Source organism: Hemiscyllium ocellatum, chromosome 13, assembly GCF_020745735.1.
Source record: "Hemiscyllium ocellatum isolate sHemOce1 chromosome 13, sHemOce1.pat.X.cur, whole genome shotgun sequence".
Taxonomy (NCBI): Eukaryota; Metazoa; Chordata; class Chondrichthyes; order Orectolobiformes; family Hemiscylliidae; genus Hemiscyllium; species Hemiscyllium ocellatum.
Window position 1 is genome coordinate 5,809,212 of NC_083413.1, and position 27,925 is coordinate 5,837,136.

General features: G+C 41.6%; 1 protein-coding gene across 8 annotated transcripts in view; it reads right to left on the reverse strand.

Annotated features, from left to right (window-relative positions):
• Positions 1-11,722: 11,722 nt before the first annotated feature.
• LOC132821757 (transcription factor Dp-2-like) overlaps positions 11,723-27,925 on the reverse strand; it is a 207,160-nt gene continuing 190,957 nt past the window's right edge. For all 8 annotated transcript variants that reach the window (XM_060834500.1, XM_060834498.1, XM_060834495.1 and 5 more), the window contains 2 exons: positions 17,288-17,387; positions 11,723-13,914 (listed from right to left, as the gene is read on the reverse strand). In XM_060834500.1, coding sequence (XP_060690483.1) covers positions 13,719-13,914; positions 17,288-17,387 — 296 coding nt within the window. In that variant the 3' untranslated portion in view covers positions 11,723-13,718. The remainder of the gene's footprint in view (positions 13,915-17,287; positions 17,388-27,925) is intronic.

A 27,925-nucleotide genomic window follows, 5' to 3' on the forward strand; every position in this document is an offset into this window, starting at 1 on the left:
TGAAGAAGAGAAAAATAAAACTGATTTTAAACTTTTTTTGGGAAGATGGACTGGTGTTTTTACGTTTTGCTTTACCTCTTGAGCAGAAGGCTTTAACGCAGTAATAAACAGTTTCTCTCGGACAGACAACACTCAGGACACCGTCCTGGACAAAGCAGCCCTCGCTCGATTGGCACCACATCCACGAACATCCACTCACTCCACCAACAAGGCTCAATCGCAGCAGTGTGTACTACCTACAAGAAATTCACCAAAGATCCTCAGACAGCACCTTCCAAACCCACCACCACTTCCCTCTAGAGGGACAAGGAGAGCAGATACACAGGAATGCTGCTGAAAATGTGTTGCTGGTTAAAGCACAGCAGGTCAGGCAGCATCCAAGGAATAGGAAATTCCACGTTTCGGGCATAAGCCCTTCATCAGGAATTCCTGATGAAGGGCTTATGCCCGAAACGTCGAATTTCCTATTCCTTGGATGCTGCCTGACCTGCTGTGCTTTAACCAGCAACACATTTTCAGCTGTGATCTCCAGCATCTGCAGACCTCATTTTTTTCCCGCAGATACACAGGAATACTCACCACCTTCAGGTTCCCCTCGCCATTCTGACTCGGAAATATATCGGTGCTCCTTCACGGTCACTGGGTCCCAATCCTGGAACTCCCTCCCTAAGGGCATAGCAGAAGGACTGCAGCTCCACCCCACCTTCTCAAGGGGCAACTAGGGACAGGCGATAATTGCTGGCTCAGCAAGGTTCCCACAAAATGCATTAAAAAAATAAACCATAGGTGTGGTTACAGTGACACCATTCCAGCTGTATACATTCATTTTAATTAAAAATGCCGTCATGTAAGCATTTAACACACTTCAAAAAAAGTAAAACATTCACTGATCAAAACATTTACCTTTTGGTAAGATATATCAAAACACTTAATTTAGGGATATCTGGTCAGCAGGGCAAGTTGGACTAAAGGGTCTGTTTCCGTGCTGTACACCTCTGTGACACACACAGTGAGAAAAATGAATACAGGCTGTGACTGGTTCCATCCTCGGGTCTGATTGCAAGTCAATTTAATCGCAAGTGGGAGCTCAACGCAGGACAATGTAAAGAAGCAGTTTGTAAGTGTTTGTATGTCACATCTTTATACTGCATTCCCAGATGATTTGTAAGTCAGACATACCTAAATCAGGACCCTTCCAGCGTGCGGACCGGACCAATCTGAAATATAGTCATCCCTGGCAGGATTCTTAATTCACTATTAGCTTTTGGCCAATCCTGACCTTTAAAACTGGTGACAGGTATTTCTAATCAACCTGATCAGTGACAAAGCAAATGGGGGCTAGAACCAAAGCCTCCTGATGCAGACACTACCACAGCACCGGCAAATGTCAGCAGCTCAGTGAACAAGAGCATCCAGAGGCTCAGACACAGTTACTTATCAACCAAGCTGTTCAGAGATGTTATTATATACCCCTGGAGAAGGTGAGACTTGAACCTGGACCTTCTGACACGGAGGTAGGGACACTACCACTGTGCCGCAAACCTCTTGGAGAAACCTTGAAATAGAGTTTTTGTTTAAAGGTCTAAGTGGTTCCTGACCACTGCTTTATTTTGCATCGTTTGAACATTATTCTCTCATCTGACTAGTTCCACAGCTGTGCAATTTCAACTTTAAAGACAAATGACTAGATCTGTCTCTTTTGGTGGAACAGTGATTCAAATTACTGCACATTTATATTTTTAAAACTATTGTACAGTACGGTGGCTCAGTGGTTAGTACTGCTGCCTCACAGCACCAGGAATCTGGGTTCAATTCCACCCTTGGGTGGCGGTCTGTGTGGAGTTTGCACATTCTTCACATGTCTGCTTGGGTTTCCTCCAACTGCTCCAGTTTTCTCCCACAGTCCAAAGACATGCAGATTAGGTGGATTAGCCATGCTAAATTGCCACATAGTGTGGAGAGATGAGATGTGAAGGCTAAGTGGATTAGCCAAAGGAAATGCAAGGTTACAGGGATGGTGGGGTGAGATGCTCTTTGGAAGTTCAGTGTGGACTCAATGGGCTGAATGGCTTGTTCTCACATTGTAGGGATTGTCTGAACATTGCAAGGTTTGTAGCTCAGGTTGAGGTTTAGGGTGTAGGTTTGCTCACTGAGCTGTAGGTTTGATATCCAGACGTTTCATTACCTGGCTAGGTAACATCATCAGTGGTGACCGCCAAGTGAAGTGAAGCTGTTGTCTCCTGCTTTCTATTTGTATCTTTCTCCTGGATGGGGTTCCTGGGGTTTGTGGTGATGTCATTTCATGTTCATTTTCTGAAGGGTTGATAGATGGCATCTAGATCTAGGTGTTTGTTTATGGCGTCGTGTTTGGAGTGCCAGGCTTCTAGGAATTCTCTGGCATGTCTTTCCTTAGCCTGTCCCAGGAGAGATGTGTTGTCCCAGTCAAAATGGTGTTTTTTTTTCAACTGGGACAACACATCTCTCCTGGGACAGGCTAAGGAAAGACATGCCAGAGAATTCCTAGAGGCCTGGCACTCCAACCACAACGCCATAAACAAACACCTAGATCTAGATGCCATCTATCAACCCCTCAGAAAATGAACAGGAAATGACATCACCACAAACCCCAGGAACCCCATCCAGGACAAACATATAAATAGAAAGCAGGAGACAACAGCTTCGCTTCACTTGGAGGTCCCCACTGATGATGTTACCTAGCCAGGTAATGAAACATCTGGATATCAAACCTACAGCTCAGTGAGCAAACCTACACCCTAAATTGTATGAACATCTCGACATGTGGGTTTGTTCTTTCCTAGTATTAATCCATTTCATGCTTAGTTACCATTTTTCCCCTGAGTAATTCTTGATCTTTGAAAACAACTTCCTTTAACATAGCTCCTTGAAAGCAGAGTCGCAGATAGATAGGATAGTGAAGGTGGCGTTTGGTATGCTTTCCTTTGTTGGTCAGAGTATTGAGTACAGGAGTTGGGAGGTCATGTTGCAGCTGTACAGGACATTGGTTAGGCCACTTTTGGAATATTGTTTGCAATTCTGGTCTCCTTCCTATCGGAAAGATGTTGTGAAACTTGAAAGGGTTCAGAAAAGATGTACAAGGATGTTGCCAGGTTTGGAGGGTTTGAGCTATAGGGAGAGGCTGAATAAGCTGGGGCTGTTTTCCCTGGAGTGTCGGAGGCTGAGGGGTGACCTTATAGAGGTTTACAAAATCATAGATAGGATAAATAGACCAGGTCTTTTCCCTGGAGTGGGGGAATACAGAATTAGAGTATTGGTTTAAGTTGAGAGGGGAAATATTTAATAGGGACCTAAGGGGCAACATTTTCAAGAAGAGGGTGATACAGCATTTAAAAGGCATCTGGATGGATATCTGTACAGCAAGAGTTTAGAGGGACATGGGCCAAGTGCTGGCACACAGAAGTAGATTAGGTTCGGATATCGGATTGGCATGGACGAGTTGGACTGAAAGGTCTGCTTCCATGCTGTTCATCTCTATGGCTCTTGTGACTCTAGAAAAATATCTTTGTAACTCCAACTGTCCTTGTGAAACTTGTTGAGTTTAATTTTGTTATTTGTCTAAATCCTTTTTGGTTCTCAAGCCTCACTCAGTGGCCTTTGAATGACCAATGAACCCAATGGTATTATCCCATGATTTTCCTTTCCCTGGTCCAGATGTTAACTATCATCTGTCCTTGAATGGGTTTCAAGGTCTCACAGATGGTGACCTCAAACCTGTGTTCTCTGAAACTTAGAACCCTTTCAGAATTTTTTTAGCTTCTCAGTCAACACTATTTCAGTTTTTAACAGATGATTTTTGAGCCAACGCCACAGGATTTCTAAATCCCTATGTTCTTTGTGCTCCTTTGAAATGAAGTCTTTATAGGTCCAGGCTATATAACATCCACCATTAGGTTATTTTTAAATCTATTGGGTAGCTTAAATTACTTAATTCTGTGACACCCCATCTCACTATCAAAATTACATGAAGACTTGGTTAAAGCATAATCTCTACAACTAGTTCAGAAAAGACTTACAAGGACATTGCCAGGGTTGGAGGATCTGAGCTACAGGGAGAGGCTGAATAGGCTGGGGCAATTTTCCCTGGAGTGTCGGAGGCTGAGAGGTGACCTTATAGAGGTTTATAAAATCATGAGGGGCATGGATAGGGTAAATAGACAAGGTCTTTTCCCCGAGCTGGGGGAACGAGAGGGCATAGGTTTTAGGGTGAGAGGGGAAAGATTTAAAAGGGACCGATGGGGCAACTTTTTCATGCAGATGGTGATGTATGTATAGAATGAGCTAGTGAGTTTTGAGAAGATTTGTAGTTTAGGTTGAGGTTCTGGATGTAGGTTTGTTCGCTGAGCTGGAAGGTTCATTTTCAGTCATTTTGTCACCGTACTCGGTAACATCTTCAGTGAACCTCTGGACGAAGCACTGCTGATGTTTAATGCTTTCTATTGATATGTTTGGGTTTCTTTGGATTGGTGATGTCAGTTTCTGTTCCTTTCTCAGGGGGTTGTAAATGGCGTCCAAGTCAACATGTTTGTTGATAGAGTTCCGGTTGGAATGCCATGCCTCTAGGAATTCTCGTGCGTGTCTCTGTTTGGCTTGTCCTAGGATGGATGTGTTGTCCCAGTCGAAGTGGTGTCCTTCCTCATCCATAGTATCCTACATACAGATGACGAAAGACACCACTTTAACTGGGATAACACATCCATCCTAGGTCAAGCCAAACAGAGGCACGCATGAGAATTCGTAGAGTTCCGGTTGGAATGCCATGCTTCTATCAACAAACATGTTGACTTGGATCCCATTAACTGTGCCTGAGAAAAAGAATAGGAAATGACATCACCACAGGAAATGACATCACAAACCCTAGGAAACTCAAACATATAAATAGAAAGCAGGCTACACCACCAGTGCTTCATTCAGAGGCCCACTGAAGATGTTAGCGAAACATCTGAAAACTAACCTTCCAGCCCAGCAAGCAAATCTACATCCATGGAATGAGCTGCCAGAGGAGGGTACCATTACAGTATTTAAAAGGCATCTGGATGGGTATATGAATAGGAAGGATTTAGAGGGACTTGGGCCAAATGCTAGCAAATGGGACTAGATTAATTTTGGATATCTGGTTGGCGTGGACAGGTTGGAGTAAAGGGTCTCTTTCTGTGCTGCACATCTCTAGGACTCTAGATTTGAAAATTCCTGTTCCCAGAAGCACAGCAAGGACATGGATCTGTCGGTCAGACCAAGGACAATTCTCAATCAATCTGTTCTGTATTCAATTAGCAGATCAATTATAGAAAGCAGAGGCAACTTGAGTGGCTTAAAGTTGAGTGAATGAGGAGTTAAAAATTTCAATTGCTAACAGAGGAGAAAAATCATGTTTTCCTGAACTTTCAGTAAGCAATGTGCAATAATTTGAATCACTATTCCCGACAGAGGTTGTAGCTTGCATTTAAAGTTGAAATTGCAAAGACATGAGACAGTAATCAAATCGGAAAAGCCTGTGTGTAGCTTTATCAAATCAAACATTCCAAAGGTTTCACAGGTATGTCAGCGAACAAGGTTTGACACCAAGCAAAAGTCTATTAAATAATAGCAGCAACCTGAAACAAACACTCTGTAAATTAAGGTTTTCAGTTAGTACAAAAGGTTAAAGTATAATAATCGGATAAGCAGAGCCCCATCATATCTATGATCTGGCCAACTTTGAGGTCAGTCTAACAATTCAAATATGTAGCCATTGTGTAAAAGGTATAGCTTAACATGCAGACCAAATAAATCTATGATGTAAAATTGCAATATTTTCTGTTCTATATCTCAGAGTTCAGGTACATTTGAAATTTGGTGGAACAATGTATTCTCACAGTTTGTTATTACTGTACAGAAAGGGATTTTCTCCTAATTCCCACTGCTTTATATATGCACACATAAACTTTATGTGCCACTTTTCAGTATCTTATATTGACACCAACAGCTTTGCGTTTGATTCCTGCACCAACTGAGGTTACCATGAAAGACTCTCCCCCTCAACCTCTCCCCTCACCCAGGGCGTGGTGACCTGTTTAAATTACCACAATCGTATCTGTCTCTCTCTAATGAGAGAGCAGTCCTATGATCAGTTAGGACTAGGGTGACTTTATATGATAACAGTTGTTTTTATATTGACATATTAGTCATCCTGTGGTTCATTTATAAGCAGTGGAACAATTTGCTTAGGGAAGATTATACAAAGAAACATACAAAATTGCAAATTGAGATATACTTTTTTCAAAAATATCCTTTTAAAAAAAGCCAAGTATGACCATAGGTGATGTAATCCTGTTAAGAGTAACTGAAATTTCTGAAATGCATTGATGGGCCATTATTTTGTTAGTAATTTTAGTAAATTAGAAGACAACATGCACTTGAAAGGTTCTGAGGAAGGGTCACCTTATCTCTGATTTCTCTCCTCAGATGCTGCCAGACTTGCTGAGCTTTTCTAGTAATTTGTTTTCGTTTCTGACTTCCAGCATTCACAGTTCTTTGTTATTTTCGCACTTAAAGGTTTTCATTTATAATTGGTAAGGGCTCCTGGAATTAGTGGATAATTCGTTAGCAGGATTGAGAGGTGGTCAGGCAACAGAAGTGTTATCAACTTTAAAAAAATGTAACCTGGATTGGTATGGTCCACAAAGGGCCAGAGACTTCTCTGTCCATTAGAGAAACACAATGTGCAGTTTGAGGGGAAATCACAGATCAAGTGTGGGGACAAGCTGAGGAGACATGGCCTCCTTGAATGACCACAGTCCATATTGAGATGAGCCCCCAGTGATGACTTTATCCTGCACCAAACTTTAGTAATTACTGAACCTCCCAACTTGGATTACTCTCCTCAGATACAATAGAGTTCCTGTAATGTAACATTTCACAATAATAGTCAGGAGAATGGAACCTGGGAAAATAAAATTAGAAACAAAAGTGGAAAATATTTTTCAAAGGCACTCAGTGTAGGGGAGATTATATTCCACTAACAGCAAAGAGCAAAGTAAATATTAGTGCGACTCCATGGATGAAGGGAACATCAAAGGTTGGGGAAGAGGTATACAGGAAGTATACAGACAGCAGAGGAGTCCATGGTAAGAAAGGATACGAAGAATCTACGAGGAAAGTGTAAAATAATTCAAACAGAAATGAAGTTAAATGATCAAGAACAGTAATACAAATGGCAGAATTACAGAGTCGTTACAGCCCACTGTTGCATACTTTTTAAAAAAAGTTCTTTTCATTCATTTGAGGGATGAGAGTGTCATTATGAGGCCAGTGTGAAGGGACGATGAGCTAGATGGCATTTTATGGTTGTATCATATTATGCCATTATTGCCCAGACAGTAGTTAAGAGTCAACCCAGATAAGGATGGCAGCTTCCTTCCCTAATGAACCTGATGGTTTTTCTGACAATTGACCGTGGATTCATGGTCATCATTCCAGTCTTAGTTCCATACTTTTACTGGATTTTCACCAGCTGCCGTGGTGGGATTTAAACCCGGGTCCCCAGAACATTAGTTGAGGCTCTGGCTTAACAGTCCATCGATAATACCACTAGGCCATCACCTCCTCATATTTCTAAACAAATAATCATTCAATGCCCTCTTTAATGTCTCTGTTGAACCTATGTAATTGCAGGTAGTGCAGTTTCTAACCAAACGACTTACTGAGTGAAAGCACCTATTCTGGCATTGTCCTAACTTCTTTTGCAGACGGCATTAAATCTATGCCCTCTTGTTCTCTTTATGAGCAGGAACAGCATCTCCCTGTCAACTCTGTCCAGCCTGCTCACTATTTTAAAAACTTCTATCAAATCTCCTCTCAGCCAAGGAGAACAGTCTAACCAGAGAGTGTCCCACTCAGGGCTACACCGGCCCACTCTGCTATCTCCTTCAGAACTCTGGGGTGCAGTCCATCTGGTCTGGGTGATTTATTCACCTTCAGGCCGTTCAGCTTCCCAACACCACCTCCTTAGTGATGGCCACTATACTCACACCTGCCCCCCCCAACTCTCAAAGTTCTGACATGCTACTGGCATGCCTAATGTGATCACATGTAACTACTGTTGATTGCTGCAAAAGCCCATCAGGTTCACCAATGTCCTTTACAGAAGGAAACTTGCTGTCCTGAGGGTTGGCAACGGGGAGGGGGTGGGGGGGTGGGGGTGGGTTTAGGGTGTAGGTTTGCTTGCTGAGCTGTAGGTTTGATATCCAGACGTTTCATTACCTGGCTAGGTAACATCATCAGTGGTGACCTCCAAGTGAAGCGAAGCTGTTGTCTCCTGCTTTCTATTTATATGTTTGTCCTGGATGGGGTTCCTGGGGTTTGTGGTGATGTCATTTCCTGTTCATTTTCTGAGGGGTTGATAGATGGCATCTAGATCTATGTGTTTGTTTATGGCAGACCAAACACAGCCAGAAACCCTAACCACCTTACCATACATCAAAGAAGTTTCAGAAATGACAGCCAGACTACTGAGACCCCTCGGAATCCTAGTAGCACACAAACCCACCAACACTCTCTAACAAAAACTAACAAACTTAAAAGACCCAGTACAACCCATGGACAGAACCAACGTCATTTACAAAATTTCATGCAAGGACTGCCACAAACACTACGCAGGACAAACAGGAAGAAAGTTAGCCACCAGGATACACGAACACCAGCTAGCCACAAAAAGACACGACCCTCTCTCCCTCGTAGCCCTACACACGGATGAAAAAAACCACCATTTCGACTGGGACAACACATCTATCGTGGGACAGACTAAGCAAAGACATGCCAGAGAATTCCTAGAGGTCTGGCACTTCAACCATGATGCCATAAACAAACACATAGATCTAAATACCATCATCAACCCCTCAGAAAACGAACAGGAAATGACATCACACAAACCCCAGGAACTCCATCCAGGACAAACATATAAATAGAAAATAGGAGACAACAGCTTCGCTTCACTTGGAGGTCACCACTGATGATGTTACCTAGCCAGGTAATGAAATGTCTGGATATCAAACCTATAGCTCAGTGAGCAACCCTACACCCTAAACCTCAACCTGAGCTACAAACCTTCACAAACCTTGCTGTCCTGACCTGGGTTGGCCTACACATGACTACACATAGACAGTAACTATTGGCCTATCCACTGACCCTTATGTTCCATGACTAAATTGGAAAAGAAATGACAGGTAGACAGGGCAGCATGGTGGCTCAGTGGTTAGCACTGCTGCCTCACAGTGACAGGGACCCAGTTTCAATTCCCACCTCGGGTGACTGTGTGGAGTTTGACATTCTCCCCGTGTCTGCGTGGGTTTCCTCCAGGTTCTCCAGTTTTGTCCCACAGTCCAAAGATGTGCAGGTCAAGTGAATTGGCCATGCTAAATTGCCCATAGTGTTAGGTGCATTAGTCAGGGGAATGGGTCTGGGTGGGTTACTCTTCAGAGGATCAGTATGGACACTGTAAATACTCTAATCTATCTCTAATCTAATCTAGAGTCATAGTCAGGGCTTGAACCTTTAGTTAAGGTCAACTAGGAAATGGTTGTTGAAGGGATTCAAAGAGTTGCTATTAGGGTGGCCGGTCGAACTGAAAGGCGATAACTATATTCAGATAAAACAAAGCAAAAATTATGAATTCCAAAAATCAGCAATGAAAACAGAAAATGTGAAGAATGTACAAAGCTTCAACTGCAATTCATTCCAAGTCTTATACAAATTCAATGTTGCTTTTTCCCCATTTATAAAATATCAGGTGCTTTTGTTAATGGCCTTTGCTATCTGACTCACTTTGAAGATCAATAGTTCTACATCACTACACTCGTCTGTTCCACTGTGGTCTTAAATGATACATTTTCTGCCAAAACATACAACGTTACACTTCATTCCATTAGTTTCCATTAATTAGAGCACACTCTCCTCAAAAGGAAATTGGACAGACATGAAGAAAATAGGTTTTTTTATAGGGTAGATTGGAGAATGAAACTGACTGGGTTTCTAGAGAGTACCATGATTTGAATGGCATCCTTTCATATTGTCATGACGCTTCGATCTCCTCAATATACAGGTGAGTGGAAATTGGAACAACCCTCTGGTTTTCTGCACTAGGGACTGCAAACAGTTCAAGCACAAAAGCACAAAGCCAAATTAGAACAAATCTCCTTTTATATTGTCTCAACATGTCTTGATCTCCGCTTCAGTAAAGGATTCATGCTATGCAATTGTACTTTTTGAAAACATTTTCTCACAATGACCTTCAAATTCTGAATGTGGGCTCAGTCTAACTTTGAAGTGTGACTCATTTCACCTTGAGGACAGTTCTGTTCTTTTCCTCCAGCTATTTAACCAATTTAATGCAATCAGCCCATCACATATTGTGAAACTGGAAGGAATTAGAGCTCACAGTTAAACAACAGCCAAATAGCTGACTAGTTATTAAGACTGTCGATGATAATGAAATACATGTTCCCGAAATAAAGTGCTCTCATAATGCTGAGGTGTGTGTGAGAGTGAGTGGGGCGGGGGGGGGTTGCTGAGCATTTGATTGAGTACTTATCAAGTAATATTCATCTGGAATCATTGAACACACTGAATCATCTGTCACAACTATAATAATCATAACCAATTCTACAGATTAGGATCTATTGCATGTCAAACAATTTTGTGTATCACATCGAAAAAACAAACAAATTTCAAACTAGACAAAATAAAGCATCTTATTTAAGAATCTCGGGGGAGGGGTGGTGAAGCAGCAAGTGCTATAATTTCCTTTGTGCATTGGAGGGGGAAAGAGAGAGAGCATGAGAAATAAAACAGAAGAGATGTGTCAATGTAATTCTGGTATGACAACCTGAGTCCATCAGATATGCTGCACCGCTACGTTTTATACTTTACTCTCAAGGCAGTCCTGGCCCATTTGATCATACTGTCCCTCGTCAGTCACAAATTCTCACAAGGAATTCCAGAGTTTTAGAGCACAGAAATGGAAACTGACTCCTGCAGAAGTGCTGCCTTTCTGATGACAGGATAAAGACAGAAATCAGGCGACACCAGATTATAGTCCAACACGTTTATCTGAAATCACAAAGCTTTCGGAGTGTTGTGTGACTTCTGACCCTTGTCCATCCCAGTCCAACACCAACAGCTCCACAGGAGGACAGGATAAAGCAAGACACCATTTGGCTGTGAGAGAGCCTGTGACATCAGACTTAAAAAGATCAGGTCAGGCTCATGGAATCCTGGTCAATATGCATGCCCCAAAGGACAACACCAAATCAGATTGTTTGCTCATGCTTACACTGCTGTTAGTGTGTGTGTGCTGTGTTCATGCCACATCTCCTATATTAACATCAGTGATGACTCTACAACAAAGTAGGTTATTGCTGTAAAATGTATTGAGATGTGTGGTGGGCATGAAGAGCATTATGTTTTCCTTCATTTTACAGCTTAACTTGGAGAAAAACAACAAGGAGAGAACACGCCTGCTTCCTCCCAGAATCGGTAGCTACACCAGACGTTGTAGCAACAGCCCAGCTGTTACTCAGGCATCGTTTTGACATATAACAGCTTCATGTGCAAGCAATTTCCAACAAAATTTCTCAACATACCATCCAACTCATATGCAGAAAATTTACACATTTAAAGAAGTTCTTCAATTCCCACATAGTTGTCTTTAAATTATTTTATTCCATGTTCTACAATACAAATTTTTTTTTAGTTCATTGTGGAAATATTCTTCCCTGAAAACACAGGAAGCAGGTAGCTGCACCATCACCAAAGGCCATGCAGGTATGATCATCAGCACATTCAACAATGATGCCCTTAATTTAAACCATACCAAAACGTATACCTTAACATCCTATTTGCAGCACAACTGAAGAATGTTTTATATATATGTACAGTGAACATATTTCTACAAAGTGGATATAAAACTTGAATCAAAAATTAATAACATGGCAAATTATTTACAAAAACACAATGAGGGTGAAATCAGTCTCGGGCAGGAGTGTTAAACAGACAAGAACAACCTAACAGCTTGTCGTACATTCTGGCTGAAGTGTTGTCAATAGAAGAGAACGCTGGTTGGAATGTAAGGTGGGCTGCTGCTTGTCATCATCGCCTGCCTTCCATTCCTGCCCCCTGACCTATTTCACCCAGATGGGTTCAGAAAGGTTGACTTCTGGAGACAGGCCGACTTTGAAAGGAGAGGTTGGTGAGTGAGTGCATGGTCTAGGTTATTGAACTTCAGTTGCATATTCTGACTGTTGCTCTCAACATAGCTTACATTTTTATCTCGTTATAAAAGAAGGGGCTGATGAAGAATAGTATAAAATATGATACCTGGAAATATGATGGAAAGACTAGATAATAGCACTTGACAAAATATTGTTTAAAAAAGTCAAATGTACAAAAGTTCAAAATCAGAAGGGTTTTTTCAAAAAATATAGTTTTCTCCTTTCTCCTCGTCTCTTGAAGATGGGTGTCTCCTTACCCGGCCAAATGCCTCGGAGTCCAAAGTCATGCCATGGCACCTTCTCCAGGTGATCAATATTTGCAGGCAGTCTTTTAACACCTGAATATTGGTGGACTTTTAGACTACACATGGTTGATTTCTAGGCTGATCCTGCCCCACTTGATCTCCAATTACGTACACCCGAATGGGATGTAGTACGCAGCAATCGGAACCAGAAAGTCTAGCCAATACTCTGTCTACTTCAGGCTGACTTAATTCAAACTACAGCCACCTGAAGATTAGCTATGTCTGGGTACCAACCTTGGGCACCATCTCAATCCGTGTGGATAAAATAGACTACGGCTAGATTCACAGTGCCATCGGAGGAGCAGATGTACTTTAATAAGCTGCTGATCAATTCCTTTGTATGAAATAACTGACTCGATCAGCAGTTGTGACTCATTATCCTCAGTTTCTGAAAGAAAGTCATTGTTGAGGAATGTTACATTTGATTTGTTGCTCAATATGTAAAATAAATCATTCACACAGGTGAATTTAAGACTACAAACTTAATCATACTCATTTTCTTTGAGATAAACGTCATATATTAGCTTCCATCAACATCAGGGTTTGGTATTTCTTTGGATCTCCCTTGCGACAGAACTGGGCAAACCCAGGATTTCAGATTGGAAGTATATGCAATCTAGATGTTTCCAAGTCAGGAACTCAAAACTGCAACAGTCTCCAAACACGTATCTATCTCAACCATGTATAAATTGTAAAATAACCAAAACAATTTGCTTTATTTCAACATACCCTAAGTCCACAACTCAATCGTACAAGCAAAAGATTCACTTAAAACACGCCAAAACAACCAAGGGGTGTATCCTCACCAGCTTCCAAAGGACAGGAGTAAAGGGAGAGAGTAGAAGCATAAAATAAACCAGAACAAAAATAAAATAGCAGCTATTAAAACTGTGCCAGCTGATCAGCTTTGGATCATTTTTTAACTGAATCTGATAATGTATCACAACAGACTGAAAGCTGCATCATAGGATTCTGCACATTCACACAGAATTGCTGTTCATTTCTCTCTCCCTTGGCTTTCAGTCTGCAAGGGTCAGTCACAAGGATGACAACAGTGGATGGTGAAACATCATACAGTACAGCTTTAATAAAAAGCATGTGAGCAGCTTGAGAAAGTATGCCAGCACACTCTTTACTCCCCTTCAACAAGTGAGGAGCAGTCATCTTCATCATCGTCATCATCTTCATCATCATCATTAAACGAGCATGGTGTTTCACCTCGTGATTCATAGTGCGATGCAATGCTGCTCGAGTGGCGGCTCTCTGGAGCAAGGAGGTGTCCAGTTGCTAAGGCAACTTCCACATCAAGTGATAATCCAGGGTTTATACTGTTGGTTTGAAATAAGAAAGTGAACACTCACACAGCACAGCCTTTGTAAATTTTAATAAAGTGCCTGTTTTGCACCCAAGTGCTAAATTAAAAGCAATTTCTACTGTATATTTGGAACATAGGAGCAAGGGTTGGCTATTTAGCCCTTGTGCCCACCCCACTATTCTAGAACACAGCTATTTGTCTACATCAACACAGTTTTCCCAAACTATTTCCATTTCCCTTGAGATCATTAGTAACAAGAAATATATCAATCTCATTCTCTAATTTACCTAATGACTGAGCTTCTATAGCCTTCTTGGGTGGAGAATTTCAAAGATTCAACATCATCCCAGTAAAATTTCCCCTCATCGCAATCCTAAATGATTCAAACCCCTGGCTCTAGACTCAGGGTCAACATCCTTTTGTACCTACACCGCTGATCCCTGGAACAATTTTTCAAGACTCTATCAGATCGCTTCCGATTTTTGTAATCACTAGTGAACAGATCTCTCAATCTCCCAGGAATCAGTTTTGGGAACTTCCACTATAGTCTCTCTGTTGCTGGAAAAGCGCAGCAGGTCAGGCAGCATCAAAGGAGCAGGAGAATCAAGGTTTCGGGCGAACGTCGATTCTCCTGTTCCTTGGATGATGCCTGACCTGCTGCGCTTTTCCAGCAACACATTTTTAAGCTCTGATCTCCAGCATCTGCAGTCCTCACTTTCTCCTACAGTCTCTCTGTGATTGGGATATCCTTTGGGTAAGGGGTTCAGAATTGCAGACAATCCTCCAGGTTCAGCCTCACCTCTGCTCTATACAAGTGAAGCTCAATTTCTTTGGTCTTTTATTCAAATCCTCTTGTGATACCATCTGCCTTCCAAATGTTTGATTTCAATGATTTATGATCAAGGATACCTAGGTCTCTTTGAACATCAAGATTTCCAATCTCTCATAATTCAACAAATACCTTGCGCATCAGTTCCTTTGACCAAAGTGAATAACCTCACACTTATCCACACTAAAGCCGACCTGCCAGCTTTTGTCCACTCACTCAGTCTGTCCAAATGCCTTCTTTGTGTCTTTCTCACAGTTCACATTCTCACTCTTGTTTGAATCATATACAAACTTGGAATTATTACAAATGGTCTCCAGATGAAAATCACTGAGACTGATTGCGAGGCCGTGGTACTGTGGCAGTGACCCATGCCTGCTAACTTAAGAATGACCATTAATTACTACTCTCTGCATTCTACCTGTTAACCAAACTTCAAACCATGCTAATTGAGAGCATGGTGCTGGAAAAGCACAGCAGGTCAGGCAGCATCCAAGGAACAGGAGAGTCGATGTTTTGGACATAAGTCCTTCATCGGGAATGAGACTGTGAGCCGACAGGGTGGTGAGATAAATGGGAGGGAGGGTGGGATGGGAGGGTAAGGTAGCTGAGGCTGTGATAGGTAGATGAAGGTGGGGGTAATGGTAATAGGTTGGAGAGGAGAGTGGAGCAGATAGATGGGAAGGAAGATGGACAGATCATGAGGGCGGTGCTGAGTTGGATGGAGGTTGGAGGCCTCATCTTCCACCTTGGGACTCTCCAACCACACGGGATTAATGTGGATTTCACCACTTTCCTCATTTCCCCTCCCCCTACCTTATCCCAGATCCAAACTTCCAACTCAGCACCGCCCTCATGACCTTCCCTGCTCCTTGGATACTGCCTGACCTGCTGTACTTTTCCAGCACCACACTCTCGACTCTAATCTCCAGCATCTGCTGTCCTCACTTTCACCTGGTTGATTTAATCCATGCCATTACATTATCGCAAGTGCTTTAATTTTGCTTTAAATAGCTGCTTGTGTAGGACTTTTTCAAAAGACTACTGAAAGTCCAAATATACCACATTTACTGATTCCTTCTCATCAACACTGCTAGTAACATCCTCAAAAACTATCAGGTTTGTCAAACATGACTGCTTCCTTCATAAATCCATATTGACTCTGTCCGTTCAGACAATGAATTTTCTAGACATTCTAAACAAGAATCACCTCCCTAATAATAGATTCTAGTATTTTCCTTTCTAGTGATGTCAGACGAACAGGCCTGTAGTTCCCTGGTTTCTCTCTGCCTCCTTTCTTGAACAGGAGCTTTACATTTACAACTTTCTAATCTGCAGAGACTGTTGCAGAATTAAGAGGATGTTGAAAGATGACCACGTCCAATGTATCGTCTATCATTGTAGCCAATTCTTTTAACAAACAGTGAACATCACTGGGTCCCAGGAATTTGTTAACTTCCAACCCTGATAATTTCTCAAATATACCTTAACTTTCCTAATAATATCTTTCAAATCCACACTCTACAAGAGCCCTATTTCAGGGACATTTCTGGTACCTTCCTTTTTGAAGGAAGACACAAAGTATTTACGGAGTTTTTCTAATTGTGCTTATACACCTTCCTGTCTTCGCCTGTAGTGGACCCACATTTGTCTTTGCTCAACATACCTATACCAAGCATTTAAAAGACTTGTACGTTTCTTGCTATTTTACATTTATATTCTATTCTCTTTTTATCAATTATTTTTATTCTATTTTGCTGAATTATAAAATTGTTCCAATTCTCAGGTTTCCAACTTTTGTTTGGAAATTTGATAAGCCTTTGCGTTTGATCTAATACTATACTTAACTTCCCTTGTTAGCCATAGCTCTCCTGGTTTTCCTATTGGGTATTTTTACCTTGTATAAATTTGTGCTTTTTTTGAAAAACAAATGTTAATTCTTTTAATACCAGCCATTGCCTATCCACCTTCAAATCTCTTAATGTATTTTTTTCAAACCTACCATAACACAACCCTGTTCAGATGTTATGAAACACTTCTGAAGCAGGTTGGACTTGATTCCACATCTCCAAGACAATACCACTTCAATACAAAAAATCAACTTTCTACTCATATATTTATAATTGTCTTTTGAATTTGAGATCCTGGTTTCAGAATGTACTACACCATTTTCAAACTTAATTTGTTTACCTTGAACATTTTTTCATAGTATTCATCACTATTTCCTATCTATCTTTTATAACACTATTATGAATTAATTTCTCATTATATAAGACTAGATCCAAGTTCTAGATAATACTAGATCTAAGTTCTCAATAACACAATACTAAAATCTAGCATTTCAACAATATGCATTCAATGTTGTGCACTCCAAAAGGATTACAGTAGAGGTGTAGAACTACCAACCTCTAAGAATTCACAGAAATTACAATGGAGAAGGAAGAGTGGTGTTCAAAAGGTTAGCCAGAAATTTCCCATTGTCAAATGTTATCAACTAATTTTACATTTCAACATCTCCTGTTGTCCGATGTATTTACAATTTTATTTCTGAGCAGTTTACCTTGACTGAGAAATGGAGCCAGGTGTAGATAAAGCTGAGGCAGTTTGTATTAGATCTGTAGGTACTTCCTTGTTTGCCCAGGATGATCCGTCAGCCATTTCTGTCAGAAAAATAACAGCCAGGTTATAATTCTACACCAGGGGAAATAGAGCGAGCACTGCATAAACTAATGCTTCAAAATCCACATTGTAAAATCAACGTGGGAGCGATTGATGAGAGTCCATTGTGGTTGGCAGAATTCCATTTCATTCCATCATGGAAAGCTGTAAGTAAAAGACTTGCATTGATCCAGGACACCAGAAAAAAAAACTTCTCTACTCTCCTTCAATCATTCCCATGAGATGTTTTAACATTCAACTAAGCAGATAGAAAAGATTCTGTATTTTCTGAGAGATACCAGCTTAGATAATGCAACACTCCTCCTGTGCAGCACTGAAACATCACTCTTGATCATGTGCTCAAGTTTTTGCAGTAAACATGAGGGGAAGGAATGCTACTGTTGAACCAACTCAACTGTTTCCAAGCTAATAATGGTATAATATATGCATCAATAGGGATACATTCACACCGCTAAAGTGAGGACTGCAGATGCTGGAGATCAGAGTCATGATTAGAGTGATGTTGGAAATGCACAGCAGGGCAGGCAGCATCTGAGGAGCACGAAAATCAACATTTCGGGTGTCCTGATGAAGGGCTCCTGCCCGAAACATCGATTTTCCTGTGCTTCAGATGCTGCCTGACTGGTTTGCTTTTCCAGCACCACTCTAATCTTGACATACATTTACACCGTTCTGCTATCAATCTGAGACCGGCAACTGTATTCTCGAGCTGCTTTCACACTGCCCGAGTGAACTGCAGGTGTGGGCTCAGCACTGTTCCTACAGTCATCAAGTGAAGTACTTAGGGAGCACAATGAGACAGCTTCTACCATAAACATTTAAGTGAGGTTACCAAGGGCCAAAAATGTTAGCAGACACCACCTCCCCTAAGCATTTCAATGCACGGACACCACACTGGAACTCATCACAGAAATCTGCAAGTCAAAGTTGCATAAAATTGCCCTCTCAAGAGGTTTCCTCCCACTGTGGTTTGAAATCAGGTTACTCCTCCCCTGTAAAAAGTGAGGTCTGCAGATGCTGGAGATCAGAGCTGAAAATGTGTTGCTGGTTAAAGCACAGCAGGTCAGGCAGCATCCAAGGAACAGGAAATTCGACGTTTCGGGCCAGAGCCCTTCATCAGGATTCCTGATGAAGGGCTCTGGCCCGAAACGTCGAATTTCCTGTTCCTTGGATGCTGCCTGACCTGCTGTGCTTTAATCAGCAACACATTTTCAGCTCTTACTCCTCCCCCGGTGTCATGCTGACAGTCTAGCATGATGCAAAGCTGAAACTGTTTGCCATGGATGCTAATCTGAGAGTAACTGCAACCCAAGATCATTTAGATTTATAAGGTAGTTCCTTTTTAAAACAAAATCTTTGTATAACATAAAACCAAAGGCAACTGCACTGCTCTGACCACGTAATTCTATAATTTATCAATAGCAGACTCACAAAAATGACCAGCAATTACTTTTTGGTCACTAATATTCCTTCCCTTTTCAAGTGTTCCTAGCACATCCTGGATGGAGAAATGTGCGCTTGACCACACTTGATGGTCCACACTTATGTCATTATGTCATATGCTAAATTTTCAATCTGGTTAGACCTCTGCTTGCTATGACTACCTGATCAACAGGATACAGTGCAGCTGTCAGAAGCCTGGGGTCTAACCCAGCTGTCCAGTCGGTCTACCCCCCCTCAGGATATACTGTGCTTCAGACAGAGGGAGGAGAGTGCCAAAAGAAACATCACGTATAGGAGTAGTTCCAACATCGGAAGTTCCAAATAGGACTTTGATATAAACAGCACTCCAACATTAATTATGCATTTTAGCTTCTAAGTTACCAAACCGTTAGTAAATCTATTTTTCAAATAATTGTGGCTTTCCAAGAATGGTTTAAACCTGGATAACATCATGTGCGTCCTGCCCAAAGGCAGATTCCAGTTCACTGGAGTCTTTACAGGCCTCCCAATGCTAAGCCATTCCCTTAATTTGGCAATAACTTCTGTAAGTTTTAAGCCATCTATCATGTACATTCGCTTCCTTATGTTTCCTGTCTCCTTTTGAAATAGTACCCTCCCTTTTTGTTTTTCACATCAAAGTTTATAACTTCACATTTAGCTGTATTTTATTGGATCTGCCATCTGTTTGCCATGTGACTTGTCTAAGTCACTCTGAACCCTCCTTGCATCTTCCTCACAACTCACTATCTTGCCATGTTTTGTGTCATTGGCAAATCTGGAAATGGTGCTTTTGGTTGCTTTATCCAGGTCCCTTATATATATTGTGAATAGCTGAGGGCCAAACACTGATCCTTGTGGTACCTCATTAATCATTGCCTGCCACTTGGAAAAAGACTCAATTATTCCCACTCTCTGTTTCCTGTCTCTCAACAAATTCTCATCCATGCCAATATATTACTTCCAACCCTGTGTGCTCTAACTATGCCCACTAACCACTGATAAAGGACCTTACCAAAAGCCTTCTGAAAATCTATATACACCACATCCACTGGTTCTCCCATATCTATTCTACTAGTTACATTCTCAAAAAATCCTCCAGCAGGTTTATTGTAAACCCTTTGCATAAACCCATGTGGGCTCTGTCAATTCCTAAATGCTTTCCAAATGCTCTGCTATAATTTTTTTTAATATACTAAACCTAGCACTTTCCAAACTACTGATATTAGGCTCACTGGTCTATAACTCTGTTTGTTCTCACTCCCTTCTTAAATACTGGGGTTACATTTGCCATCCTCCAATCTGTGGGAAATGGCCTTTCCCATCGCTATCCTTCTTGCTTTTTTCCTGCATCTTCGATCTGCAGAAACTGCACTCCCTAAATACATGAATCATCACACAACACTACTTCCCTTCCTTCTACAGATAGATGAGTATTTCTTGGTGGTTTTGAGATACATCCTCTGTAACTGAGTGTATACCACTGTGGTACAATGTATAAAGTAAGGGATAAAGCAATTTCCACACTTATTCAGGGCACCTTTGCAAATGTGGACAGTATAATTTCTGAGACACCGAACTAGTTATCTCCTTCCAGGGTCTGCCAATACAACCTGCCAATTAATTAGCATATAGATACGTGTAGTTAAAGAGAAAATTGCACAAATCAATAAATATTAATGCTGTTATAATGCCTTTGCTGTGTGAATCTCTTAATGAGCACCTCACATTTCTTCCACCCACTATCAGAATAAGTGATAGACTTGTCACCACAGTCCTTTGTCTGTATGTTTGAGCTCAAGATAGTTCTGCCAGATACAACCAAGTATGATAGGGTAAAACTACTTAAAATAATCCAACCCCCTGTCTTCACAGTTTACAGTTTCGCAAGCTGATTAGTACAGTCTACTGAACTCCTAATGACAATACTCTTACGAGATAAAAACGCATTGAAATGTCAGCAAGGACTGATTCACCCTCTGATTTCCACTTGCATCCTGTGGAGAATAATCTAGTCACAATCCAACAACTTTCAGCAAGTGCCTTCAGACTGAGGAATCATGGACTCACTAAAACACCACAACCTATTTTAAAAGTGCAATCATTTAACATGCAAGATGAAGCCTTTCCAGCAATTCAGCGTGTACTAAAACTCTGAGATGCTGGTGTTGGACTGGAGTGAAAAAGTGCAGTGCTGGAAAAGCACAGCAGGCCAGGCAGCATCTGAGGGGCAGGACAGTAGACTTTGAGCGTAGGCTGTTCATCAGGATGAAGGGCTTATGCCTGAAGCATCGACTCTCCTGCTCCTCAGATGCTGCCTGGCCTCTCTTCCTTTTCCAGCACCACACTCTTTGACTCTGATCTTCAGTCCTCACTTTCTCCGAGGACTGGAATGGACAAGGTCAGAAGTCACTTAAAACCAAGTTACAGTCCAATAGGTTTATTTGAAATTACAACCTTTCATGTGACCTGACGAAGGGGTAGCGCTCCAAAAGCTTGTGATTTCAAATAAATCTGTTCGACCAAAACCTTGTGTCAAGTGACTTCCAACTTTGAGATTTACAGCATCAGTGGGACAAGACTATTTTCACATCAGATATGCAAACAGCTTCAGCTGAAAATTGGTATTTAAATCAAAAGCATAGTAGTCTACTCTATTTATAAACGCGATTTGTGATAACAAGTTTGATTTTTTAACAACTGAAATTTAAAAAACTATTTAGCTGCATTGTTTTAATGAAACATACCAACATTAGATATGGCTGCTTTGGGATAAAGTAGGGCTGCCTTTTAAAAATATAACATTGTTTAAAAACAAAGAAATAGGAGCAGGAGTAGTCCATTTGGCTCTTTGAGCAGTTCCATCATATGATCGTGTCCATCTCAATATCATAATCCCAATACCTCCCCAGAGATCTCGCCGCCTTCATTATCTGAACATTTATCCATCTCTTTCTTGTATATACTCAGTGATCCAGCCTTTACAGCTTTCTGTGGTAGAACATGCAACAGGTTGACTATTCTCAATGAAGAAATGCCTCCTCATCTCAGTCTTAAATTGCCTAGCCCACATCCTGAGACTGTGCCCGCTGGTTCAATACTCTCCAACCAGAGAATACAGCCTCTCCCTCAAGTTGGTCTAGCCCTGTCAGAATTTTTAAATTTCATTCAGATCCCCTCTCATCCGCTCTCAAGAGCAGAAACTGCCAGAAAAACTCAACAGTTCTGGTAGCACCTGTGGATAGAATGCAGAATGAATGTTTGGGGTCCAGTGACCTTTCTTCAGAAGCCTGGTTTATGATTTCCAGCATCCATAGCTCTTTCAGTTTTCTGTCTCATGAATACAGACCCTGTTGAATCTGCCTCCCCTCATGCAACACCCCTGCCATCCCTGGTATCAGCCGAATGAACCCCCCCCCTGCACTCTGTCAATGACATGTATATCTTTTCACAGGAAGAGACCAAACCTGCGCGCATTACTCCAGATGAGTTCTCTTCAAGGCATTGTAAAATTGCAGTAAAACATCCCTAATTCTGAACTCATATCATCTTGCCATAAAGGCCAATATATTGTAGGAACGAATTACTGTAGATGCTGGAATCTGAACTGAAAACAACAAATGCTGGAGATCACAGCGAGTCAGACAGCATCCATGGAGAGAGAGCAAGCTAACATTTCAAGTCCAGATGAGTCTTCATCAGAACTTAAGTAACGAGGCATGAGACTCAAAACGTTTGCTTGCTGTCTCTCCATGATGTTGCCTGACCCAAGGCCAATATACATGGCTTGGAAAGGGTGGACGCTAGGAAATTGTTTCCATTAGGCGAGGAGATTAGGACCCATTGACACAGCCTTATGATTAGAGGGGGTCAATTCAGAACAGAAATGCGGAGACATTTCTTCAGCCAGAGAGTGGTGGGCCTGTGGAATTCATTGCCGCGGAATGCAGTGGAGGCCGGGACGCTAAATGTCTTCAAGGCAGAGATTGATAAATTCTTGATGTCACAAGGAATTAAGGGCTACGGGAAGAATGCGGGTAAGTGGAGTTGAAATGCCCATCAGCCATGATTGAATGGTGGAGTGGACTCGATGGGCCGAATGGCCTTACTTCCACTCCTATTCCTTATGGTCTTACTCCTTGGTTTCCTAACTGGTTGCTGCATCTGCCTGTTTACATTCATAGACTGTATACAAGACACTCAGATGCCTTTGTGTACTCATACTTCTCAATGCATCACAATTTAAATAATTCTCAGCCTTCCTGTTTTTCATACAAAACACTGGAGATATAATAGGTTTGCAGATTACACAAAATTGGAGGTGTAGTGGACAGTGAAGAAGGTTACCTCAGATTACAATGGCACCTTGATCAGATGGGCCAATGGGCTAAGGAGTGGCAGATTAATTTAGATAAATGCAAGGTGTTGCATTTTGGAAACACAAATCAGAACAGGGCTTATACACGTAATGGTAAAGTCCTGGGGAGTGTTGCTGAACAAAGAGACCTTGGAGTGCAGGTTCATAGCTCCTTGAAAGTGGAGTCGCAGGTAGATAGGATAGTGAAGGCATTTGGTATGCTTTCCTTTATTGGTCAGAGTATGGAGTATAGCAGTTGTGAGGTCATGTTGCGGCTGTACAGGACATTGGTTAGGCCACTGTTGGAATATTGTGTGCAATTCTGGTCTCCTTCCTATCGGAAGGATGTTGTGAAACTTGAAAGGGTCAGAAAAGATTCACAAGGATGTTGCCAGGGTTGGAGCATTTGAGCTTTGAGACAGGCTGAATAAGCTGGGATTGTTTTCCCTGGAGCATCGGAGGCTGAGGGTAGACCTTATAGAGGCTTCTAAAATCATGAAGGGCATGGATAGGGTAAATAGACAAGGTCTTTTCCCTGGGGGGAGGGAGTCCAGAACTAGACGGCATAGGTTAAGGGTGAGAGGGGGGAAAATTTAAGAGGAACCTAAGGGGCAACTTTTTCACACAGAGAGTGGTACGTGTATGGAATGAGCTGCCGGAGGAAGTGGTGGAGGCTGGTACAATTGCAACATTTAAAAGGCATCTGAATAAGAATGGTTTGGAGGGATATGGGCTGGCTATTGGAACTAAATTAAGTTAGGATATCTGGTCGGCATGGACAGGTTGGATCGAAGAGTCTTGTATTGTGCTGTCAGCAAACTTGAAACATTGCATTTGGTTCCCTCATGCAGGTCATCGATGTCAATCATGAAAAGCTGGAGACCAAGCACTAAATCTTGCAGTGACCCCATTAGTTATTGCCCACTATCTGGAAACAGACACATTTATTCACTCTCCCCTTCCTGTCTGACAACAAATTCTCAAGCCATGCCAGCATGCTATGCCCAATCTTTTCTGCATTAATTTTGGGCACCAGCCACTTCTGTGGGACCTTACCAAGCACTTTTTTTGTAAGTTAAATATCTATCTGCTCCACGAGTTACATCCTCTAAAGGAAACTTATCAGAACAATACCAGGATTGAATAACTACTGTTAAAAGGAAGAAAATACTGAAGCTGTGATTGTTCTTCTTAGAACATCGAAGGTTACGAGATTTAATAGAAGTAATTAAGGCAATCGGCAAAAGTACCAGTGGGAACTCAGAAGTTTTTTGTCCCCCCAAAATCAGTTGTCGCAATATCGAGTGTAACAGTGGTGTAAGAAAATTTACTAGTAACATTTGGAAGGGAACCATCGACATATTTAAAAGGAAAAAATCAGCAGCAGAGCTTTGGGAAAAGAGAGAGGGATTCATTAGATACGTACCAGTACAAGTATGATGGGCTGACTGGCCTTATACTGTACTGTAGCTTTCTTCGATAAAATGCAAGATCATAGCTCAGCAGTTACCAACTGAATTATTATGAAGATGTAGTCACACTGCTGACCTTACTCACACGGTGAACAGGGTGAATTCAGAATGGTCTCTCACACATTCTGGAAATCATTTTCACTGAAAATAGCTCTGCAATATTAAGTACATTCCTGATCACCCCACATTTGTAGAAATTAATACCTTGTTTGCGTCACAGCGCAACTTGCTTGATTCCTTGTGAACTGATCCAAATTCTAATTAACCTACAGCCGTTATATAACAAAATGCATCCAGCTTCCTACATTTTTTCTGCTGTGTCTAACATGCTCAGTGACTTGCCCTAAATATTTGTTCTTATTGTGGTTGCCCTGTTTTTCACACACAACTATTAAAACACCTTCAAGATTGCTTCCCACAAATAAAAACTCAGCAGAATTGGAGTTCAGTAGCTTTTAGCAGGCACAAAATAAATGATAATAAATTCAGAAGAAAAGAACAGAACTGTAAAGAACATTCTCTGAATGTCAATTGGGAATGGGTTACTTAGAGTTGCCATGGTAGCTGCCGGAGCTGCTGGAACTAAATAGCCTCTGTTTCTTCACCCCCTACCTTAATGGAACAAAGCGGTTTTTGACAAAGCCTTGAATTTCTCTTAGTATTTCCTTTCTCTAGCTGGCAATTATATGCTCAGAGACACTAACCGCACCCCCGCAATAAAAAAATCTACTGAAATACATGCAGCGTCAACAAAATTAACTGACTGTGAGAGCTGATGCAGATAATTATACATTCCCTATCAGCCGTAAAAATCAAGAATATTCAGCATTGGCATATGAGAGAATGGGGTGCCAGTGTTACATTTTCAAATTTGTAGATCAGTTCAAAAAGGCAATAAATGGGGTGCCATCACAATTCCAGGAAACAGAACTGCCTCAAAGCACTGTTCAGTATGAGCCAGACCTGTTCAAAAAGAGCATTCATAGCAGCAGTGATGGGATCTATTTAAAGCCAAGTGGCTATTGAAACTGACAATGTCACAATAGAATTTATGACTGCAGTACCTTTGTTTCCCAGACCTTTTATAGGGAGGGAGAACACTTTTAATAGCTACACAATAATTAAGACCTGTTTTTAAAACGTGACTTCTGCAAGTCATTTGCAATTTGCATTAATGAGGCATTCTTTGTATCTTAACACCGAACAAATGCATGCTCTCAACAGAATGATACGTTTCATTCACTCAATGCATATGTAATTCCTTATATCCAAGATCACAATGAGATTTATAAGTTAATCACAGAATGCAACTTGAGAAAGATGTATTAGATAGCATCGTTTACAAATTCAGGATACCTCTGAGCAAAATGTCATTGTTGAAATGCAGCATTTAATTTATGAACAGGGTCCCACTGAACAGCAATTAGATTAGATTAGATTACTTACAGTGTGGCCCAACAAGTCCACACCGACCCGCCGAAGTGCAACCCATTCCCCTACATTTACCCCTTCACCTATATGAGACATAAAAGATTATGAAAGGATTGGACACTCTGGCAGCAGGAAACATGTTTCCGCTGATGGGTGAGTGCTTAAAAATACAGGATAGACCATTTAGGACAGAGATGAGGAGAAACTTCTTCACCCAGAGAGTGGTGGCTGTGTGGAATGCTCTGTCCCAGAGGGCAGTGCAGGCCCAGTCTCTGGATTCATTTAAGAAAGTGTTGGATAGAGCTCTCAAGGATAGTGGAATCAAGGGTTATGGAGATAAGGCAGGAAGAGGATACTAATTAGGAACGATCAGCTGTGATCATATTGAATGGCGGCGCAGGCTCGAAGGGCTGAATGGCCTACTCCTGCATCTATTGTCTATTGTCACCTAACACTACAGGCAATTTTAGCATGGCCAATTCACCTAACCTGCACATTTTTGGACATGTGAAACCGGAGCACCCGGAGGAAACCCACACAGACACATGGAAAATGTACAAACTCCACAGAGTCAGTCGCCTGAGGCGGGAATTGAACCCAGGTCTCTGGCGCTGTGAGGCTGGTTGAAGGAGTGCAGTTGGCCAGGTTACCAGAGAGAAATCCCATGCCAGCATGCAGGTCTTTAACAATTTGAACTGCTCTGGCAGAATTTCACTCTCTGAATGCAACGGACAAAAATTCCAAAGGGATTTGAATAAACTCTGACACACTAAAGTTGAATGAGATGTTCCTTTGCAATTAATTTAATGGGGAAACTGTATTGTCAAAGGTGTCATCTTTTAGTCAATATCTTAAATTAAGGCAGTTTGCAGTTTTTATGTTCTTGGGACATGGCCTTTTAATGCTCTTCCTTAATTGTCCTGGAGAAGGTGCTGGGGAGCTGCCTTCATGAACTGATGTAATTGAGGAACATCTGCAGTGCTGCTGGAAGGGGGTTCCAAGTATTTCGTAAATGCAAAAGATCCTATAGTACACATGGAAAAAAAAATCAGGAAATGTTGTTGGTATCTTTGGTCAATATTTCATGTTCAATATTGATTAGCTGTCCTGCTTTTGGGGCAACATTCCTGTGTGCAAACAAGCCGCAGCATTTATCATCACCGCAAGAATAAACACAGTTCAAATAAATCTGTTGACTAAAAAGTACTTCTGGATATTCCGTGACTGTATAAATGTAATTTCATTTCTTGGTGCAGCACTATCCTTAGCTAGGCTTTCCTCTTTCAGAGATATGTAGAATTGGTAGTAAATAGTAAGGATAGCTCTAGACTATAAAAGGCTTTTCCAGCAACACATTTTTAAGCTCTGATCTCCAGCATCTGAAGTCCTCACTTTCTCCTACAAAAGGCTGTTGTCAGACTAGATGGGCTGAACAGCAGCACAGTGGCTCAGTGGTTAGCACTGCTGCCTTACAATGCAAGGTGACCGCCTGTGTAGAGTTTGCAGATTCTTCCAGTGTCTGTGTGGGTTTCTGCTGGGTGCATCAGTTTATCCCATGGCCCCAAGATGTGCAGGTTAGATGGGTTTGCCATGGTAAATGCAGATTACAGGGTTTAAGGAGGGGGGGATGGGTCTAGGTGGGATGCTCTCTGGAAGGTCAGTGAAGACTCAATGGGCCAAATGGACTGTTTCCACACTTTCGGGATTGTATGAAATTGAATTCAATTGGGATAAAAGTCAGGTGATGCAAAACAGCAGCACAAATGAGTCAAGGGGGTACAGGATGTACGGTCGGACCCTAGGCAACCCAGAGGATCAG